We start from the raw sequence: 24,300 nt of genomic DNA, 5'->3' as shown, positions 1-24,300 counted from the left end.
GAGGAATTAGAGAGAGTACGAAGGACCAACCCCACAGACTCCGCATATAACCCAAACTGAAAAGGCCAGGTATTAGGATTTTACCTACCTGCACCGTACCTATATGACTACACCTATATACACTGCCCTCTGAAGAGACTGGAGATGATCAGAGCAAGATCAGAGAGTGATCAGAGGGTGACAGAGCGTGATCAGAGAGTGATCAGAGGGTGACAGAGCGTGATCAGAGGGTGACAGAGCGTGATCAGAGAGTGACAGAGCGTGATCAGAGGGTGACAGAGCGTGATCAGAGAGTGACAGAGCGTGATCAGAGGGTGACAGAGCGTGATCAGAGGGTGACAGAGCGTGATCAGAGAGTGACAGAGCGTGATCAGAGGGTGACAGAGCGTGATCAGAGAGTGACAGAGCGTGATCAGAGGGTGACAGAGCGTGATCAGAGGGTGACAGAGCGTGATCAGAGCGTGATCAGAGGGTGATCAGAGGGTGACAGAGCGTGATCAGAGGGTGATCAGAGGGTGACAGAGCGTGATCAGAGGGTGACAGAGCGTGATCAGAGGGTGACAGAGCGTGATCAGAGGGTGACAGAGCGTGATCAGAGGGTGACAGAGCGTGATCAGAGAGTGACAGAGCGTGATCAGAGGGTGACAGAGCGTGATCAGAGGGTGACAGAGCGTGATCAGAGGGTGACAGAGCGTGATCAGAGGGTGACAGAGCGTGATCAGAGGGTGACAGAGCGTGATCAGAGGGTGACAGAGCGTGATCAGAGGGTGACAGAGCGTGATCAGAGGGTGACAGAGCGTGATCAGAGGGTGACAGAGCGTGATCAGAGGGTGACAGAGCGTGATCAGAGGGTGACAGAGCGTGATCAGAGGGTGACAGAGCGTGATCAGAGGGTGACAGAGCGTGATCAGAGGGTGACAGAGCGTGATCAGAGGGTGACAGAGCGTGATCAGAGGGTGACAGAGCGTGATCAGAGGGTGACAGAGAGATGTTCTGGATGAAGAAGAGGAATGTTGGCAGCACGTCAATGAGAAGAGCTCCTGGAAAGTTATCATTTATAGTCACAATACCCAAGGAACGGAGGAACAAAGGAGAGACTCTTATGTATAAACAATTTTTGAATAATAAAACATTGTGTTACCCTGACTGCGCAGTACAGGAAGCTACTGACCATATATGGACTGGCCTATCAGAGTGTGACATGTATGTGTCTTGTGACTTGTGAACCCCGCCTGTATTGGATGTTACATATTTCATATGAATGAGTAGTACCGCCCCTTATTCTGTCTATAAAATGTGATTACCACAATAAAACTTGGGCCATTATTATCCAGGCTTATAATCCTGATACATTGTCTTATCCGTGTCCGTGATTTATAAGTGACGAGTTGGTAATACTGCAGGTTACAGCTCTAGATATATTCAAAAACCGTCCTTTATCCTGGGTATTTGACTTTTCTCCCTAGAGACGGGTCAACACCTAAATTTAACCTTAACAAAACTCACAGTCACCTGCGATAGAGAGGAACCGGAGTGAGATGACGCACCAGCCCCGCAGACTCCGCACTCACCTCACAGTCATCTGCGATAGAGAAGGACCGGAGTGAGATGACGCACCAGCCCCGCAGACTCCGCACTCACCTCACAGTCATCTGCGATAGAGCGGAACCGGAGTGAGATGACGCACCAGCCCCGCAGACTCCGCACCTCACACTCACTGTCATCTGCGATAGAGAGGAACCGGAGTGAGATGACGCACCAGCCCCGCAGACTCCGCACCTCACACTTACAGTCATCTGCGATAGAGAGGAACCGGAGTGAGATGAGGCACCAGCCCCGCAGACTCCGCACCTCACACTTACAGTCATCTGCGATAGAGAAGGACCGGAGTGAGATGACGCACCAGCCCCGCAGACTCCGCACCTCACACTCACAGTCATCTGCGATAGAGAGGAACCGGAGTGAGATGACGCACCAGCCCCGCAGACTCCGCACCTCACACTCACAGTCATCTGCGATAGAGAGGGACCGGAGTGAGATGACGCACCAGCCCCGCAGACTCCGCACCTCACACTCACACTCACAGTCATCTGCGATAGAGAGGAACCGGAGTGAGATGACGCACCAGCCCCGCAGACTCCGCACCTCACAGTCACAGTCATCTGCGATAGAGAGGAACCGGAGTGAGATGACGCACCAGCACCGCAGACTCCGCACCTCACACTCACTGTCATCTGCGATAGAGAGGAACCGGAGTGAGATGACGGACCAGCCCCGCAGACTCCGCACCTCACACTCACTGTCATCTGCGATAGAGAGGAACCGGAGTGAGATGACGCACCAGCCCCGCAGACTCCGCACACACCTCACACTCACAGTCATCTGCGATAGAGAGGAACCGGAGTGAGATGACGCACCAGCCCCGCAGACTCCGCACCTCACACTCACAGTCATCTGCGATAGAGAGGAACCGGAGTGAGATGACGCACCAGCCCCGCAGACTCCGCACCTCACACTCACACTCACAGTCATCTGCGATAGAGAGGAACCGGAGTGAGATGACGCACCAGCGCCGCAGACTCCGCACCTCACACTCACACTCACACTCACAGTCATCTGCGATAGAGAGGAACCGGAGTGAGATGACGCACCAGCGCCGCAGACTCCGCACCTCACACTCACACTCACAGTCATCTGCGATAGAGAGGAACCGGAGTGAGATGACGCACCAGCCCCGCAGACTCCGCACCTCACACTCACTGTCATCTGCGATAGAGAGGAACCGGAGTGAGATGACGGACCAGCACCGCAGACTCCGCACCTCACACTCACAGTCATCTGCGATAGAGAGGAACCGGAGTGAGATGACGCACCAGCCCCGCAGACTCCGCACCTCACACTCACTGTCATCTGCGATAGAGAAGGACCGGAGTGAGATGACGCACCAGCCCCGCAGACTCCGCACCTCACACTCACTGTCATCTGCGATAGAGAAGGACCGGAGTGAGATGACGCACCAGCCCCGCAGACTCCCCACACACCTCACACTCACAGTCATCTGCGATAGAGAGACGCACCAGCCCCGCACACTCCGCACACACCTCATAGAGAGGAACCGGAGTGAGATGACGCACCAGCCCCGCAGACTCCGCACCTCACACTCACAGTCATCTGCGATAGAGAGGAACCGGAGTGAGATGACGCACCAGCCCCGCAGACTCCGCACCTCACACTCACAGTCATCTGCGATAGAGAGGAACCGGAGTGAGATGACGCACCAGCCCCGCAGACTCCGCACCTCACACTCACAGTCATCTGCGATAGAGAGGAACCGGAGTGAGATGACGCACCAGCCCCGCAGACTCCGCACCTCACACTCTCAGTCATCTGCGATAGAGAGGAACCGGAGTGAGATGACGCACCAGCCCCGCAGACTCCGCACCTCACACTCACTGTCATCTGCGATAGAGAGGAACCGGAGTGAGATGACGCACCAGCCCCGCAGACTCCGCACCTCACACTCACTGTCATCTGCGATAGAGAAGGACCGGAGTGAGATGACGGACCAGCACCGCAGACTTCGCACCTCACACTCACAGTCATCTGCGATAGAGAGACGCACCAGCCCCGCACACTCCGCACACACCTCATAGAGAGGAACCGGAGTGAGATGACGCACCAGCCCCGCAGACTCCGCACCTCACACTCACAGTCATCTGCGATAGAGAGGAACCGGAGTGAGATGATGCACCAGCCCCACAGACTCCGCACCTCACACTCACAGTCATCTGCGATAGAGAAAAACCGGAGTGAGATGACGCACCAGCCCCGCAGACTCCGCACCTCACACTCTCAGTCATCTGCGATAGAGAGGAACAGGAGTGAGATGACGCACCAGCCCCGCAGACTCCGCACCTCACACTCACTGTCATCTGCGATAGAGAGGAACCGGAGTGAGATGAGGCACCAGCCCCGCACACTCCGCACCTCACACTCACAGTCATCTGCGATAGAGAGGAACCGGAGTGAGATGACGCACCAGCACCGCAGACTCCGCACCTCACACTCACAGTCATCTGCGATAGAGAGGAACCGGAGTGAGATGACGCACCAGCCCCACAGACTCCGCACCTCACAGTCATCTGCGATAGAGAGGAACTGGAGTGAGATGACGGACCAGCCCCGCAGACTCCGCACCTCACACTCACAGTCATCTGCGATAGAGAGGAACCGGAGTGAGATGACGCACCAGCACCGCAGACTCCGCACCTCACACTCACAGTCACCTGCGATAGAGAGGAACCGGAGTGAGATGACGCACCAGCACCGCAGACTCCGCACCTCACACTCACAGTCATCTGCGATAGAGAGGAACCGGAGTGAGATGAGGCACCAGCCCCGCAGACTCCGCACCTCACACTCACTGTCATCTGCGATAGAGAGGAACCGGAGTGAGATGACGCACCAGCCCCGCAGACTCCGCACTCACCTCACACTCACAGTCATCTGCGATAGAGAGGAACCAGAGTGAGATGAGGCACCAGCCCCGCAGACTCCGCACTCACCTCACACTCACAGTCATCTGCGATAGAGAGGAACCGGAGTGAGATGACGCACCAGCCCCGCAGACTCCGCACTCACCTCACACTCACAGTCATCTGCGATAGAGAGGAACCGGAGTGAGATGACGCACCAGCCCCGCAGACTCCGCACCTCACACTCACTGTCATCTGCGATAGAGAGGAACCGGAGTGAGATGACGCACCAGCCCCGCAGACTCCGCACCTCACACTTACAGTCATCTGCGATAGAGAGGAACCGGAGTGAGATGATGCACCAGCCCCGCAGACTTCGCACCTCACACTCACAGTCATCTGCGATAGAGAGGAACCGGAGTGAGATGACGCACCAGCCCCGCAGACTCCGCACCTCACACTCACTGTCATCTGCGATAGAGAGGAACCGGAGTGAGATGACGCACCAGCCCCGCACACTCCGCACCTCACACTCACAGTCATCTGCGATAGAGAGGAACCGGAGTGAGATGACGCACCAGCCCCGCAGACTCCGCACCTCACACTCACTGTCATCTGCGATAGAGAGGAACCGGAGTGAGATGACGGACCAGCCCCGCAGACTCCGCACCTCACACTCACAGTCACCTGCGATAGAGAGGAACCGGAGTGAGATGACGCACCAGCCCCGCAGACTCCGCACCTCACACTCACAGTCATCTGCGATAGAGAGGAACCGGAGTGAGATGACGCACCAGCCCCGCAGACTCCGCACCTCACACTCACTGTCATCTGCGATAGAGAAGGACCGGAGTAAGATGACGCACCAGCCCCGCAGACTCCACACCTCACACTCACACTCACACTCACAGTCATCTGCGATAGAGAGGAACCGGAGTGAGATGACGCACCAGCCCCGCAGACTCCGCACCTCACACTCACAGTCATCTGCGATACAGAAGGACCGGAGTAAGATGACGCACCAGCCCCGCAGACTCCGCACCTCACACTCACAGTCATCTGCGATAGAGAGGAACCAGAGTGAGATGACGCACCAGCCCCGCAGACTCCGCACCTCACACTTACAGTCATCTGCGATAGAGAGGAACCGGAGTGAGATGAGGCACCAGCCCCGCAGACTCCGCACCTCACACTCACAGTCATCTGCGATAGAGAGGAACCGGAGTGAGATGACGCACCAGCCCCGCAGACTCCGCACCTCACACTCACAGTCATCTGTGATAGAGAGGAACCGGAGTGAGATGACGCACCAGCCCCGCAGACTCCGCACCTCACACTCACAGTCACCTGCGATAGAGAGGAACCGGAGTGAGATGACGGACCAGCCCCGCAGACTCCGCACCTCACACTCACACTCTCAGTCATCTGCGATAGAGAGGAACCGGAGTGAGATGACGCACCAGCCCCGCAGACTCCGCACCTCACACTCACAGTCATCTGTGATAGAGAGGAACCGGAGTGAGATGACGCACCAGCCCCGCAGACTCCGCACCTCACACTCACACTCACTTTCATCTGCGATAGAGAGGAACTGGAGTGAGATGACACACCAGCCCCGCAGACTCCGCACCTCACACTCACTGTCATCTGCGATAGAGAGGAACCGGAGTGAGATGACGCACCAGCCCCGCAGACTCCGCACCTCACACTCACAGTCATCTGCGATAGAGAGGAACCGGAGTGAGATGAGGCACCAGCCCCGCAGACCTCCGCACCATCACACTCACAGTCATCTGCGATAGAGAGGAACCGGAGTGAGATGACGCACCAGCCCCGCAGACTCCGCACCTCACACTCACAGTCATCTGCGATAGAGAGGAACCGGAGTGAGATGACGCACCAGCCCCGCAGACTCCGCACCTCACACTCACTGTCATCTGCGATAGAGAGGAACCGGAGTGAGATGACGGACCAGCCCCGCAGACTCCGCACCTCACACTCACAGGTCACCTGCGATAGAGAGGAACCGGAGTGAGATGACGCACCAGCCCCGCAGACTCCGCACCTCACACTCAGCAGTCATCTGCGATAGAGAGGAACCGGAGGTGAGATGACGCACCAGCCCCGCAGACTCCGCACCTCACACTCACTGTCATCTGCGATAGAGAAGGACCGGAGTAAGATGACGCACCAGCCCGCAGACTCCACACCTCACACTCACACTCACACTCACAGTCATCTGCGATAGAGAGGAACCGGAGTGAGATGACGCACCAGCCCCGCAGACTCCGCACCTCACACTCACAGTCATCTGCGATACAGAAGGACCGGAGTGAGATGACGCACGCAGCCCCGCAGACTCCGCACACACCTCACACTCACAGTCATCTGCGATAGAGAGGAACCAGAGTGAGATGACGCACCAGCCCCGCAGACTCCGCACCTCACACTCACAGTCATCTGCGATAGAGAGGAACCGGAGTGAGATGACGCACCAGCCCCGCAGACTCTGCACCTCACTCACAATCATCTGCGATAGAGAGGAACCGGAGTGAGATGACGGACCAGCCCCGCAGACTCCGCACCTCACACTCACTGTCATCTGCGATAGAGAGGAACCGGAGTGAGATGACGCACCAGCCCCGCAGACTCCGCACCTCACACTCACTGTCATCTGCGATAGAGAGGAACCGGAGTGAGATGACGCACCAGCCCCGCAGACTCCGCACCTCACACTCACAGTCACCTGCGATAGAGAGGAACCGGAGTGAGATGACGCACCAGCCCCGCAGACTCCGCACCTCACACTCACAGTCATCTGCGATAGAGAGGAACCGGAGTGAGATGACGCACCAGCCCCGCAGACTCCGCACCTCACACTCACAGTCATCTGTGATAGAGAGGGACCGGAGTGAGATGACGCACCAGCCCCGCAGACTCAGCACCTCACACTCACAAGTCATCTGCGATAGAGAGGAACCGGGAGTGAGATGACGCACCAGCCCCGACAGACTTCCGCACCTCACACTCACAGTCACCTGCGATAGAGAGGAACCGGAGTGAGATGACGCACCAGCCCCACAGACTCCGCACCTCACACTCACAGTCATCTGCGATAGAGAGGAACCGGAGTGAGATGACGCACCAGCCCCGCAGACTCCGCACCTCACACTCACACTCACTTTAATCTGCGATAGAGAGGAACCGGAGTGAGATGACGCACCAGCCCCGCAGACTCCGCACCTCACACTCACAGTCATCTGCGATAGAGAGGTAACCTGGAGTGAGATGACACACCAGCCCCGCAGACTCCGCACCTCACACTCACTGTCATCTGCGATAGAGAGGAACCGGGAGTGAGATGACGCACCAGCCCCGCAGACTCCGCACCTCACACTCACAGTCATCTGCGATAGAGAGGAAGCGGAGTGAGATGACGCACCAGCCCCGCAGACTCCGCACCTCACACTCACAGTCATCTGCGATAGAGAGGAACCGGAGTGAGATTACGCACCAGCCCCACAGACTCCGCACCTCACACTCACTGTCATCTGCGATAGAGAAGGACCGGAGTGAGATGACGGACCAGCACCGCAGACTTCGCACCTCACACTCACAGTCATCTGCGATAGAGAGGAACCGGAGTGAGATGACGCACCAGCCCCGCACACTCCGCACACACCTCACACTCTCAGACAGCTGCGATAGAGAGGAACCGGAGTGAGATGACGGACCAGCACCGCAGACTCCGCACCTCACACTCACTGTCATCTGCGATAGAGAGGAACCGGGGTGAGATGACGGACCAGCACCGCAGACTCCGCACCTCACACTCACTGTCATCTGCGATAGAGAGGAACCAGAGTGAGATGACGCACCAGCCCCGCAGACTCCGCACCTCACACTCACAGTCATCTGCGATAGAGAGGAACCGGAGTGAGATGACGCACCAGCCCCGCAGACTCCGCACCTCACACTCACAGTCATCTGCGATAGAGAGGAACCGGAGTGAGATGACGCACCAGCCCCGCAGACTCCGCACCTCACACTCACACTCACAGTCATCTGCGATAGAGAGGAACCAGAGTGAGATGAGGCACCAGCCCCGCAGACTCCGCACCTCACACTCACAGTCATCTGCGATAGAGAGGAACCAGAGTGAGATGACGCACCAGCCCCGCAGACTCCGCACCTCACACTCACAGTCATCTGCGATAGAGAGGAACCGGAGTGAGATGAGGCACCAGCCCCGCAGACTCCGCACCTCACACTCACTGTCATCTGCGATAGAGAGGAACCGGAGTGAGATGACGGACCAGCCCCGCAGACTCCGCACCTCACACTCACAGTCACCTGCGATAGAGAGGAACCGGAGTGAGATGACGCACCAGCCCCGCAGACTCCGCACCTCACACTCACAGTCATCTGCGATAGAGAGGAACCGGAGTGAGATGACGCACCAGCCCCCGCAGACTCCGCACCTCACACTCACTGTCATCTGCGATAGAGAAGGACCGGAGTAAGATGACGCACCAGCCCCGCAGGACTCCACACCTCACACTCACACTCACACTCACAGTCATCTGCGATAGAGAGGAACCGGAGTGAGATGACGCACCAGCCCCGCAGACTCCGCACCTCACACTCACAGTCATCTGCGATACAGAAGGACCGGAGTGAGATGACGCACCAGCCCCGCAGACTCCGCACACACCTCACACTCACAGTCATCTGCGATAGAGAGGAACCAGAGTGAGATGACGCACCAGCCCCGCAGAACTCCGCACCTCACACTCACAGTCATCTGCGATAGAGAGGAACCGGAGTGAGATGACGCACCAGCCCCGCAGACTCTGCACCTCACTCACAATCATCTGCGATAGAGAGGAACCGGAGTGAGATGACGGACCAGCCCCGCAGACTCCGCACCTCACACTCACTGTCATCTGCGATAGAGAGGAACCGGAGTGAGATGACGCACCAGCCCCGCAGACTCCGCACCTCACACTCACTGTCATCTGCGATAGAGAGGAACCGAGTGAGATGACGCACCAGCCCCGCAGACTCCGCACCTCACACTCACAGTCATCTGCGATAGAGAGGAACCGGAGTGAGATGACGCACCAGCCCCGCAGACTCCGCACCTCACACTCACAGTCATCTGTGTTAGAGAGGAACCGGAGTAAGATGACGCACCAGCCCCGCAGACTCCGCACCTCACACTCACAGTCATCTGCGATAGAGAGGAACCGGAAGTGAGATGACGCACCAGCCCCGCAGACTCCGCACCTCACACTCACAGTCATCTGCGATAGAGAGGAACCGGAGTGAGATGACGCACCAGCCCCGCAGACTCCGCACCTCACACTCACACTCACTTTCATCTGCGATAGAGAGGAACCGGAGTGAGATGACGCACCAGCCCCGCAGACTCCGCACCTCACACTCACAGTCATCTGCGATAGAGAGGAACAGGAGTGAGATGACACACCAGCCCCGCAGACTCCCCACCTCACACTCACTGTCATCTGCGATAGAGAGGAACCGGAGTGAGATGACGCACCAGCCCCGCAGACTCCGCACCTCACACTCACAGTCATCTGCGATAGAGAGGAAGCGGAGTGAGATGACGCACCAGCCCCGCAGACTCCGCACCTCACACTCACAGTCATCTGCGATAGAGAGGAACCGGAGTGAGATTACGCACCAGCCCCACAGACTCCGCACCTCACACTCACTGTCATCTGCGATAGAGAAGGACCGGAGTGAGATGACGGACCAGCACCGCAGACTTCGCACCTCACACTCACAGTCATCTGCGATAGAGAGGAACCGGAGTGAGATGACGCACCAGCCCCGCACACTCCGCACACACCTCACACTCTCAGTCATCTGCGATAGAGAGGAACCGGAGTGAGATGACGGACCAGCACCGCAGACTCCGCACCTCACACTCACTGTCATCTGCGATAGAGAGGAACCGGAGTGAGATGACGGACCAGCCCCGCAGACTCCGCACCTCACACTCACAGTCACCTGCGATAGAGAGGAACCGGAGTGAGATGACGCACCAGCCCCGCAGACTCCGCACCTCACACTCACAGTCATCTGCGATAGAGAGGAACCGGAGTGAGATGACGCACCAGCCCCGCAGACTCCGCACCTCACACTCACTGTCATCTGCGATAGAGAAGGACCGGAGTAAGATGACGCACCAGCCCCGCAGACTCCACACCTCACACTCACACTCACAGTCATCTGCGATAGAGAGGAACCGGAGTGAGATGACGCACCAGCCCCGCAGACTCCGCACCTCACACTCACAGTCATCTGCGATACAGAAGGACCGGAGTGAGATGACGCACCAGCCCCGCAGACTCCGCACCTCACACTCACAGTCATCTGCGATAGAGAGGAACCGGAGTGAGATGACGCACCAGCCCCGCAGACTCCGCACCTCACACTCACTGTCATCTGCGATAGAGAAGGACCGGAGTAAGATGACGCACCAGCCCCGCAGACTCCACACCCTCACACTCACACTCACACTCACAGTCATCTGCGATAGAGAGGAACCGAGTGAGATGACGCACCAGCCCCGCAGACTCCGCACCTCACACTCACAGTCATCTGCGATACAGAGAGACCGGAGTGAGATGACGCACCAGCCCCGCAGACTCCGCACACACCTCACAACTCACAGTCATCTGCGATAGAGAGGAACCAGAGTGAGATGACGCACCAGCCCCGCAGACTCCGCACCTCACACTCACAGTCATCTGCGATAGAGAGGAACCGGAGTGAGATGACGCACCAGCCCCGCAGACTCCTGCACCTCACTCACAATCATCTGCGATAGAGAGGAACCGGAGTGAGATGACGGACCAGCCCCGCAGACTCCGCACCTCACACTCACTGTCATCTGCGATAGAGAGGAACCGGAGAGAGATGACGCACCAGCCCCGCAGACTCCGCACCTCACACTCACTGTCATCTGCGATAGAGAGGAACCGGAGTGAGATGACGCACCAGCCCCGCAGACTCCGCACCTCACACTCACAGTCACCTGCGATAGAGAGGAACCGGAGTGAGATGACGCACCAGCCCCACAGACTCCGCACCTCACACTCACAGTCATCTGTGATAGAGAGGAACCGGAGTAAGATGACGCACCAGCCCCGCAGACTCCGCACCTCACACTCACAGTCATCTGCGATAGAGAGGAACCGGAGTGAGATGACGCACCAGCCCCCGCAGACTCCGCACCTCACACTCACACTCACTTTCATCTGCGATAGATAGGAACCGGAGTGAGATGACGCACCAGCCCCGCAGACTCCGCACCTCACACTCACAGTCATCTGCGATAGAGAGGAACTGGAGTGAGATGACACACCAGCCCCGCAGACTCCGCACCTCACACTCACTGTCATCTGCGATAGAGAGGAACCGGAGTGAGATGACGCACCAGCCCCGCAGACTCCGCACCTCACACTCACAGTCATCTGCGATAGAGAGGAAGCGGAGTGAGATGACGCACCAGCCCCGCAGACTCCGCACCTCACACTCACAGTCATCTGCGATAGAGAGGAACCGGAGTGAGATTACGCACCAGCCCCACAGACTCCGCACCTCACACTCACAGTCATCTGCGATAGAGAAGGACCGGAGTGAGATGACGGACCAGCACCGCAGACTCCGCACCTCACACTCACAGTCATCTGCGATAGAGAGGAACCGGAGTGAGATGACGCACCAGCCCCGCACACTCCGCACACACCTCACACTCTCAGTCATCTGCGATAGAGAGGAACCGGTAGTGAGATGACGGACCAGCACCGCAGACTCCGCACCTCACACTCACTGTCATCTGCGATAGAGAGGAACCGGAGTGAGATGACGGACCAGCCCCGCAGACTCCGCACCTCACACTCACAGTCACCTGCGATAGAGAGGAACCGGAGTGAGATGACGCACCAGCCCCGCAGACTCCGCACCTCACACTCACAGTCATCTGCGATAGAGAGGAACCGGAGTGAGATGACGCACCAGCCCCGCAGACTCCGCACCTCACACTCACTGTCATCTGCGATAGAGAAGGACCGGAGTAAGATGACGCACCAGCCCCGCAGACTCCACACCTCACACTCACACTCACACTCACAGTCATCTGCGATAGAGAGGAACCGGAGTGAGATGACGCACCAGCCCCGCAGACTCCGCACCTCACACTCACAGTCATCTGCGATACAGAAGGACCGGAGTGAGATGACGCACCAGCCCCGCAGACTCCGCACACACCTCACACTCACAGTCATCTGCGATAGAGAGGAACCAGAGTGAGATGACGCACCAGCCCCGCAGACTCCGCACCTCACACTCACAGTCATCTGCGATAGAGAGGAACCGGAGTGAGATGACGCACCAGCCCCGCAGACTCTGCACCTCACTCACAATCATCTGCGATAGAGAGGAACCGGAGTGAGATGACGGACCAGCCCCGCAGACTCCGCACCTCACACTCACTGTCATCTGCGATAGAGAGGAACCGGAGTGAGATGACGCACCAGCCCCGCAGACTCCGCACCTCACACTCACTGTCATCTGCGATAGAGAGGAACCGGAGTGAGATGACGCACCAGCCCCGCAGACTCCGCACCTCACACTCACAGTCACCTGCGATAGAGAGGAACCGGAGTGAGATGACGCACCAGCCCCACAGACTCCGCACCTCACACTCACAGTCATCTGTGATAGAGAGGAACCGGAGTAAGATGACGCACCAGCCCCGCAGACTCCGCACCTCACACTCACAGTCATCTGCGATAGAGAGGAACCGGAGTGAGATGACGCACCAGCCCCGCAGACTCCGCACCTCACACTCACACTCACTTTCATCTGCGATAGAGAGGAACCGGAGTGAGATGACGCACCAGCCCCGCAGACTCCGCACCTCACACTCACAGTCATCTGCGATAGAGAGGAACTGGAGTGAGATGACACACCAGCCCCGCAGACTCCGCACCTCACACTCACTGTCATCTGCGATAGAGAGGAACCGGAGTGAGATGACGCACCAGCCCCGCAGACTCCGCACCTCACACTCACAGTCATCTGCGATAGAGAGGAAGCGGAGTGGAGATGACGCACCAGCCCCGCAGACTCCGCACCTCACACTCACAGTCATCTGCGATAGAGAGGAACCGGAGTGAGATTACGCACCAGCCCCACAGACTCCGCACCTCACACTCACTGTCATCTGCGATAGAGAAGGACCGGAGTGAGATGACGGACCAGCACCGCAGACTTCGCACCTCACACTCACAGTCATCTGCGATAGAGAGGAACCGGAGTGAGATGACGCACCAGCCCCGCACACTCCGCACACACCTCACACTCTCAGTCATCTGCGATAGAGAGGAACCGGAGTGAGATGACGGACCAGCACCGCAGACTCCGCACCTCACACTCACTGTCATCTGCGATAGAGAGGAACCGGGGTGAGATGACTGACCAGCACCGCAGACTCCGCACCTCACACTCACTGTCATCTGCGATAGAGAGGAACCAGAGTGAGATGACGCACCAGCCCCGCAGACTCCGCACCTCACACTCACAGTCATCTGCGATAGAGAGGAACCGGAGTGAGATGACGCACCAGCCCCGCAGACTCCGCACCTCACACTCACAGTCATCTGCGATAGAGAGGAACCGGAGTGAGATGACGCAGCAGCCCCGCAGACTCCGCACCTCACACTCACTGTCATCTGCGATAGAGAGGAACCAGAGTGAGATGAGGCACCAGCCCCGCAGACTCCGCACCTCACACTCACTGTCATCTGCGATAGAGAGGAACCGGAGTGAGATGAGGCACCAGCCCCGCAGACTCCGCACCTCACACTCACTGTCATCTGCGATAGAGAGGAACCGGAGTGAGATGACGCACCAGCCCCGCAGACTCCGCACCTCACACTCACTGTCATCTGCGATAGAGAGGAACCGGAGTGAGATGACGCACCAACCCCGCAGACTCCGCACCTCACACTCACAGTCATCTGCGATAGAGAGGAACCGGAGTGAGATGACGCACCAGCCCCACAGACTCCGCACCTCACACTCACAGTCATCTGCGATAGAGAGGAACCGGAGTGAGATGACGCACCAGCCCCGCAGACTCCGCACCTCACACTCACACTCACAGTCATCTGCGATAGAGAAGGACCGGAGTGAGATGACACACCAGCCCCACAGACTCCGCACCTCACACTCACAGTCATCTGCGATAGAGAGGAACCGGAGTGAGATGACGCACCAGCACCGCAGACTCCGCACCTCACACTCACAGTCATCTGCGATAGAGAGGAACCGGAGTGAGATGACGGACCAGCCCCGCAGACTCCGCACCTCACACTCACAGTCATCTGCGATAGAGAGGAACCGGAGTGAGATGACGCACCAACTCCCCTGTTTCCGCATAATGCCATCACCCATCATCATCTATGATAGAGAGGAGCTAAAGAGAGAATAAAGCACCAGACTCTGCATATCTCCCCCCCCCCCCCCACTCACCAATATCTACAACACACAGGAACGGGAGTGAGACGAAGCACCAGCTCCACTGGCTGCCCAAATCCCCCCACTTACTGTCGTCTACAATAGAGAGGAGCTGAGGAGAGAATAAAGCACCGGACTCTGCATCCCCCCCACTCACCATTATCTACAATACAGGGGAACCAGTGAGATGAAGCACCAGCCCAGCAGACCCCGCACATCCCCCCCCCCCCCCCCCCCCCCCACTACCATCGTCCACAATAGAGAAGAATCAGAGCGAGATGGAGCACCTGTTTTACAGACTTAGCACATCCCACCCATTCTCATCTAGAACAGAGAGGAACGGCAGTGAGATAAAGCACCCGCTCTGCAGACCCCACACATCCCCTAAGTCAATGACATCTAGAACACTGAGGCAGTGGAGAGAGATACAGTCCCCCAGACTCTGCCCCTCCTTATGGTCATCTACAATAGAGAGAAAGCAGAGCGACTATGGAGCACCAGCAATCTCTGCCCCCCCCCCCCATTCCCAATACACTCACCGTCAGATTCACTGCTCCCTGGAAATGGTTCTCAGGAGTCAGCGGCAGCAGCGCAGAAGAGAAGGTTGTCTTCTTATCCGGGAAACTCACTAAAGAAATCTTCACAGGGAAGCGCTCTGACTGCTGGATTGTGTGCGGGGACTCCAGGACACCATGTCTGCTTCTATCCAGGGCAGTCACATGGGGACTAGACAACCAACAAGAGATTAAAGTGACTCTGTACCCACAATCTCACCCCCCAAACCCTTGTACCTTCGGACAGCTGCTTTTACTCCAAGATCTGTCCTGGGGTCCGTTAGGGAGGTGATGCACTTATTGTCCTAAAAAAATACTTTTAAACTTGAAGCCCCGTGCCCAACGAGAATATCTGTGCCCTAACTTTGCACCACCCCTCCGTCCCTCCTCCCCACCCTCTTCATCATTACTTACATCCCCCTGTACCCCCCTCCTCCCCTGTACAGCAGGAGCAGCGTTACACTTACATCCCCCTGTACCCCCCCTCCTCCCCTGTACAGCAGGAGCAGCGTCACACTTACATCCCCCTGTACCCCCTCCTCCCCTGTACAGCAGGAGCAGCGTTACACTTACATCCCCCTGTACCCCCTCCTCCCCTGTACAGCAGGAGCAGTGTTACACTTACATCCCCCTGTACCCCCTCCTCCCCTGTACAGCAGTGTTACACTTACATCCCCCTGTACCCCCCCTCCTCCCCTGTACAGCAGGAGCAGCGTTACACTTACATCCCCCTGTACCCCCTCCTCCCCTGTACAGCAGGAGCAGCGTTACACTTACATCCCCCTGTACCCCCTCCTCCCCTGTACAGCAGGAGCAGTATTACACTTACATCCCCCTGTACCCCCTCCTCCCCTGTACAGCAGGAGCAGCATTACACTTACATCCCCCTGTACCCTCTCCTCCCCTGTACAGCAGGAGCAGCGTTACACTTACATCCCCCTGTACCCCCCTCCTCCCCTGTACAGCAGGAGCAGCGTTACACTTACATCCCCCTGTACCCCCCTCCTCCCCTGTACAGCAGGAGCAGCGTTACACTTACATCCCCCTGTACCCCCCTCCTCCCTGTACAGCAGCATTACACTTACATCCCCCTGTACCCCCTCCTCCCCTGTACAATAGGAGCAGCGTTACACTTACATCCCCCTGTACCCCCTCCTCCCCTGTACAGCAGGAGCAGTGTTACACTTACATCCCCCTGTACCCCCTCCTCCCCTGTACAGCAGGAGCAGCATTACACTTACATCCCCCTGTACCCCCCTCCTCCCCTGTACAGCAGGAGCAGCATTACACTTACATCCCCCTGTACCCCCCTCCTCTCTGGTACAGCAGGAGCAGCATTACACTTACATCCCCCTGTACCCCCTCCTCCCCTGTACAGCAGGAGCAGCGTTACACTTACATCCCCCTGTACCCCCCTCCTCCCCTGTACAGCAGGAGCAGTGTTACACTTACATCCCCCTGTACCCCCCCTCCTCCCCTGTACAGCAGCGTTACACTTACATCCCCCTGTACCCCCTCCTCCCCTGTACAGCAGGAGCAGCATTACACTTACATCCCCCTGTACCCCCCTCCTCCCCTGTACAGCAGGAGCAGCATTACACTTACATCCCCCTGTACCCCCCTCCTCCCCTGTACAGCAGTGTTACACTTACATCCCCCTGTACCCCCCTCCTCCCCTGTACAGCAGGAGCAGCATTACACTTACATCCCCCTGTACCCCCTCCTCCCCTATACAGCAGGAGCAGCGTTACACTTACATCCCCCTGTACCCCCTCCTCCCCTGTACAGCAGGAGCAGCGTTACACTTACATCCCCCTGTACCCCCCCTCCTCCCCATGTACAGCAGGAGCAGCGTTACACTTACATCCCCCTGTACCCCCCTCCTCCCCTATACAGCAGGAGCAGCGTTACACTTACATCCCCCTGTACCCCCTCCTCTCCTGTACAGCAGGAGCAGCGTTACACTTACATCCCCCTGTACCCCCTCCTCCTCTGTACAGCAGGAGCAGCATTACACTTACATCCCCCTGTACCCCCCTCCTCCCCTGTACAGCAGGAGCAGCGTTACACTTACATCCCCCTATACCCCCCTCCTCCCCTGTACAGCAGGAGCAGCGTTACACTTACATCCCCCTGTACCCCCCTCCTCCCCTGTACAGCAGGAGCAGCATTACACTTACATCCCCCTGTACCCCCTTCTCCCCTGTACAGCAGGAGCAGCATTACACTTACATCCCCCTGTACCCCCTCCTCCCCTGTACAGCAGGAGCAGCATTACACTTACATCCCCCTGTACCCCCCTTCTCCCCTGTACAGCAGGAGCAGCATTACACTTACATCCCCCTGTACCCCCCTCCTCCCCTGTACAGCAGGAGCAGCATTACACTTACATCCCCCTGTACCCCCCTCCTCCCCTGTACAGCAGGAGCAGCATTACACTTACATCCCCCTGTACCCCCTCCTCCCCTGTACAGCAGGAGCAGTGTTACACTTACATCCCCCTGTACCCCCCTCCTCCCCTGTACAGCAGGAGCAGCGTTACACTTACATCCCCCTGTACCCCCTCCTCCCCTGTACAGCAGGAGCAGCATTACACTTACATCCCCCTGTACCCCCCTCCTCCCCTGTACAGCAGGAGCAGCATTACACTTACATCCCCCTGTACCCCCCTCCTCCCCTGTACAGCAGGAGCAGCATTACACTTACATCCCCCTGTACCCCCCTCCTCCCCTGTACAGCAGGAGCAGTGTTACACTTACATCCCCCTGTACCCCATCCTCCCCTATACAGCAGGAGCAGTGTTACACTTACATCCCCCTGTACCCCCTCCTCCCCTATACAGCAGGAGCAGCGTTACACTTACATCCCCCTGTACCCCCCTCCTCCCCTATACAGCAGGAGCAGCATTACACTTACATCCCCCTGTACCCCCTCCTCCCCTATACAGCAGGAGCAGTGTTACACTTACATCCCCCTGTACCCCCTCCTCCCCTATACAGCAGGAGCAGCGTTACACTTACATCCCCCTGTACCCCCCTCCTCCCCTATACAGCAGGAGCAGCATTACACTTACATCCCCCTGTACCCCCCTCCTCCCCTATACAGCAGGAGCAGCGTTACACTTACATCCCCCTGTACCCCCTCCTCCCCTGTACAGCAGGAGCAGCGTTACACTTACATCCCCCTGTGACCCCCCTCCTCCCCCCCTGTACAGCAGGAGCAGCGTTACACTTACATCCCCCTGTACCCCCTCCTCCCCTGTACAGCAGTGTTACACTTACATCCCCCTGTACCCCCCTCCTCCCCTGTACAGCAAGATCCGTATTACACTTACATCCCCCTGTACCCCCCTCCTCCCCTGTACAGCAGGAGCAGCGTTACACTTACATCCCCCTGTACCCCCCTCCTCCCCTGTACAGCAAGATCCGTATTACACTTACATCCCCCTGTACCCCCCTCCTCCCCTGTACAGCAGGAGCAGCGTTACACTTACATCCCCCTGTACCCCCCCTCCTCCCCTGTACAGCAGGAGCAGCGTTACACTTACATCCCCCTGTACCCCCCTCCTCCCCTGTACAGCAGGAGCAGCGTTACACTTACATCCCCCTGTACCCCCTCCTCCCCTGTACAGCAGGAGCAGCATTACACTTACATCCCCCTGTACCCCCCTCCTCCCCTGTACAGCAGTGTTACACTTACATCCCCCTGTACCCCCCTCCTCCCCTGTACAGCAGGAGCAGCATTACACTTACATCCCCCTGTACCCCCTCCTCCCCTGTACAGCAGGAGCAGCGTTACACTTACATCCCCCTGTACCCCCTCCTCCCCTGTACAGCAGGAGCAGTGTTACACTTACATCCCCCTGTACCCCCGTCCTCTCTGGTACAGCAGGAGCAGCATTACACTTACATCCCCCTGTACCCCCCTCCTCCCCTGTACAGCAGGAGCAGTGTTACACTTACATCCCCCTGTACCCCCCTCCTCCCCTGTACAGCAGGAGCAGCGTTACACTTACATCCCCCTGTACCCCCCTCCTCCCCTGTACAGCAGGAGCAGCGTTACACTTACATCCCCCTGTACCCCCTCCTCTCCTGTACAGCAGGAGCAGCATTACACTTACATCCCCCTGTACCCCCTCCTCCCCTGTACAGCAGCATTACACTTACATCCCCCTGTACCCCCCGCCTCCCCTGTACAGCAGGAGCAGTGTTACACTTACATCCCCCTGTACCCCCCTCCTCCCCTGTACAGCAGGAGCAGCGTTACACTTACATCCCCCTGTACCCCCCTCCTCCCCTGTACAGCAGGAGCAGCATTACACTTACATCCCCCTGTACCCCCTCCTCCCCTGTACAGCAGGAGCAGCGTTACACTTACATCCCCCTGTACCCCCCTCCTCTCTGGTACAGCAGGAGCAGTGTTACACTTACATCCCCCTGTACCCCCGTCCTCCCCTGTACAGCAGGAGCAGTGTTACACTTACATCCCCTGTACCCCCCCTCCTCCCCTATACAGCAGGAGCAGTGTTACACTTACATCCCCCTGTACCCCCTCCTCCCCTGTACAGCAGGAGCAGCATTACACTTACATCCCCCTGTACCCCCTCCTCCCCTGTACAGCAGGAGCAGCGTTACACTTACATCCCCCTGTACCCCCTCCTCCCCTATACAGCAGGAGCAGCATTACACTTACATCCCCCTGTACCCCTCCTCCCCTGTACAGCAGGAGCAGCGTTACACTTACATCCCCCTGTACCCCCCTCCTCCCCTGTAAAGCAGGAGCAGCATTACACTTACATCCCCCTGTACCCCCTCCTCCCCTATACAGCAGGAGCAGCATTACACTTACATCCCCCTGTACCCCCTCCTCCCCTATACAGCAGGAGCAGCATTACACTTACATCCCCCTGTACCCCCTCCTCCCCTGTACAGCAGGAGCAGCGTTACACTTACATCCCCCTGTACCCCCCTCCTCCCCTGTACAGCAGGAGCAGCATTACACTTACATCCCCCTGTACCCCCTCCTCCCCTGTACAGCAGGAGCAGCGTTACACTTACATCCCCCTGTACCCCCTCCTCTCTGGTACAGCAGGAGCAGTGTTACACTTACATCCCCCTGTACCCCCGTCCTCCCCTGTACAGCAGGAGCAGTGTTACACTTACATCCCCCTGTACCCCCCTCCTCCCCTGTACAGCAGGAGCAGCGTTACACTTACATCCCCCTGTACCCCCCTCCTCCCCTATACAGCAGGAGCAGTGTTACACTTACATCCCCCTGTACCCCCTCCTCCCCTGTACAGCAGGAGCAGCATTACACTTACATCCCCTGTACCCCCTCTCCTCCCCTGTACAGCAGGAGCAGCGTTACACTTACATCCCCCTGTACCCCCTCCTCCCCTATACAGCAGGAGCAGCATTACACTTACATCCCCCTGTACCCCCTCCTCCCCTGTACAGCAGGAGCAGCGTTACACTTACATCCCCCTGTACCCCCCTCCTCCCCTGTACAGCAGGAGCAGCATTACACTTACATCCCCCTGTACCCCCTCCTCCCCTATACAGCAGGAGCAGCATTACACTTACATCCCCCTGTACCCCCTCCTCCCCTGTACAGCAGCGTTACACTTACATCCCCCTGTACCCCCCTCCTCCCCTGTACAGCAGGAGCAGCATTACACTTACATCCCCCTGTACCCCCTCCTTCCCCTGTACAGCAGGAGCAGCGTTACACTTACATCCCCCTGTACCCCCCTCCTCCCCTGTACAGCAGGAGCAGCATTACACTTACATCCCCCTGTACCCCCTCCTCCCCTGTACAGCAGGAGCAGTGTTACACTTACATCCCCCTGTACCCCCTCCTCCCCTGTACAGCAGGAGCAGTGTTACACTTACATCCCCCTGTACCCCCCTCCTCCCCTGTACAGCAGGAGCAGTGTTACACTTACATCCCCCTGTACCCCCCTCCTCCCCTGTACAGCAGGAGCAGCGTTACACTTACATCCCCCTGTACCCCCTCCTCCCCTATACAGCAGGAGCAGCGTTACACTTACATCCCCCTGTACCCCCTCCTCCCCTGTACAGCAGGAGCAGCATTACACTTACATCCCCCTGTACCCCCTCCTCCCCTGTACAGCAGTGTTACACTTACATCCCCCTGTACCCCCCTCCTCCCCTGTACAGCAGGAGCAGCATTACACTTACATCCCCCTGTACCCCCTCCTCCCCTGTACAGCAGCATTACACTTACATCCCCCTGTACCCCCTCCTCCCCTGTACAGCAGGAGCAGCATTACACTTACATCCCCCTGTACCCCCTCCTCCCCTGTACAGCAGGAGCAGCGTTACACTTACATCCCCCTGTACCCCCTCCTCCCCTGTACAGCAGTGTTACACTTACATCCCCCTGTACCCCCCTCCTCCCCTATACAGCAGGAGCAGCGTTACACTTACATCCCCCTGTACCCCCCTTCTCCCCTGTACAGCAGGAGCAGCATTACACTTACATCCCCCTGTACCCCCTCCTCCCCTGTACAGCAGCATTACACTTACATCCCCCTGTACCCCCTCCTCCCCTGTACAGCAGTGTTACACTTACATCCCCCTGTACCCCCTCCTCCCCTATACAGCAGGAGCAGCGTTACACTTACATCCCCCTGTACCCCCTCCTCCCCTGTACAGCAGGAGCAGCATTACACTTACATCCCCCTGTACCCCCTCCTCCCCTGTACAGCAGTGTTACACTTACATCCCCCTGTACCCCCCTCCTCCCCTGTACAGCAGGAGCAGCATTACACTTACATCCCCCTGTACCCCCTCCTCCCCTGTACAGCAGGAGCAGCATTACACTTACATCCCCCTGTACCCCCTCCTCCCCTGTACAGCAGGAGCAGCGTTACACTTACATCCCCCTGTACCCCCTCCTCCCCTGTACAGCAGCGTTACACTTACATCCCCCTGTACCCCCTCCTCCCCTGTACAGCAGGAGCAGCGTTACACTTACATCCCCCTGTACCCCCCTCCTCCCCTGTACAGCAGGAGCAGCATTACACTTACATCCCCCTGTACCCCCTCCTCCCCTGTACAGCAGCGTTACACTTACATCCCCCTGTACCCCCTCCTCCCCTGTACAGCAGGAGCAGCATTACACTTACATCCCCCTGTACCCCCTCCTCCCCTGTACAGCAGGAGCAGCATTACACCTTACATCCCCCTGTACCCCCTCCTCCCCCTGTACAGCAGGAGCAGCATTACACTTACATCCCCCTGTACCCCCCTCCTCCCCTGTACAGCAGGAGCAGCGTTACACTTACATCCCCCTGTACCCCCTCCTCCCCTGTACAGCAGGAGCAGCGTTACACTTACATCCCCCTGTACCCCCCTCCTCCCCTGTACAGCAGTGTTACACTTACATCCCCCTGTACCCCCTCCTCCCCTGTACAGCAGTGTTACACTTACATCCCCCTGTACCCCCTCCTCCCCTGTACAGCAGGAGCAGCATTACACTTACATCCCCCTGTACCCCCTCCTCCCCTGTACAGCAGGAGCAGCGTTACACTTACATCCCCCTGTACCCCCTCCTCCCCTGTACAGCAGGAGCAGCATTACACTTACATCCCCCTGTACCCCCCTCCTCCCCTGTACAGCAGGAGCAGTGTTACACTTACATCCCCCTGTACCCCCTCCTCCCCTGTACAGCAGGAGCAGCATTACACTTACATCCCCTTGTACCCCCTCCTCCCCTGTACAGCAGGAGCAGCATTACACTTACATCCCCCTGTACCCCCCTCCTCCCCTGTACAGCAGGAGCAGCGTTACACTTACATCCCCCTGTACCCCCCTCCTCCCCTGTACAGCAGTGTTACACTTACATCCCCCTGTACCCCCTCCTCCCCTGTACAGCAGGAGCAGCGTTACACTTACATCCCCCTGTACCCCCCTCCTCCCCTGTACAGCAGGAGCAGCATTACACTTACATCCCCCTGTACCCCCTCCTCCCCTGTACAGCAGGAGCAGCGTTACACTTACATCCCCCTGTACCCCCGTCCTCTCTGGTACAGCAGGAGCAGCGTTACACTTACATCCCCCTGTACCCCCCTCCTCCCCTGTACAGCAGGAGCAGCGTTACACTTACATCCCCCTGTACCCCCCTCCTCCCCTGTACAGCAGCATTACACTTACATCCCCCTGTACCCCCCTCCTCCCCTGTACAGCAGTGTTACACTTACATCCCCCTGTACCCCCCTCCTCCCCTATACAGCAGTGTTACACTTACATCCCCCTGTACCCCCCTCCTCCCCTGTACAGCAGCATTACACTTACATCCCCCTGTACCCCCCTCCTCCCCTGTACAGCAGTGTTACACTTACATCCCCCTGTACCCCCCTCCTCCCCTGTACAGCAGGAGCAGCGTTACACTTACATCCCCCTGTACCCCCTCCTCCCCTGTACAGCAGGAGCAGCATTACACTTACATCCCCCTGTACCCCCTCCTCCCCTGTACAGCAGTGTTACACTTACATCCCCCTGTACCCCCCTCCTCCCCTATACAGCAGTGTTACACTTACATCCCCCTGTACCCCCCTCCTCCCCTGTACAGCAGCATTACACTTACATCCCCCTGTACCCCCTCCTCCCCTGTACAGCAGTGTTACACTTACATCCCCCTGTACCCCCTCCTCCCCTGTACAGCAGTGTTACACTTACATCCCCCTGTACCCC

At 57.8% G+C, this 24,300-nt stretch overlaps 1 protein-coding gene across 1 annotated transcript in view; it reads right to left on the bottom strand.

Annotated features, from left to right (window-relative positions):
* Positions 1-24,300, bottom strand: part of LOC138802888 (uncharacterized) — a 28,218-nt gene that overhangs the window by 3,780 nt on the left and 138 nt on the right. The window contains exon 2 of the mRNA XM_069986608.1: positions 15,569-15,755. Within this exon, the coding sequence (XP_069842709.1) occupies positions 15,569-15,755 (187 nt within the window). The remainder of the gene's footprint in view (positions 1-15,568; positions 15,756-24,300) is intronic.

The sequence above is a fragment of the Dendropsophus ebraccatus genome, chromosome 10, assembly GCF_027789765.1.
Source record: "Dendropsophus ebraccatus isolate aDenEbr1 chromosome 10, aDenEbr1.pat, whole genome shotgun sequence".
NCBI lineage: Eukaryota > Metazoa > Chordata > Amphibia > Anura > Hylidae > Dendropsophus > Dendropsophus ebraccatus.
The sequence above is the reverse complement of the archived record's forward strand: the minus strand, read 5'-3'. Positions and strand labels throughout refer to the sequence as shown.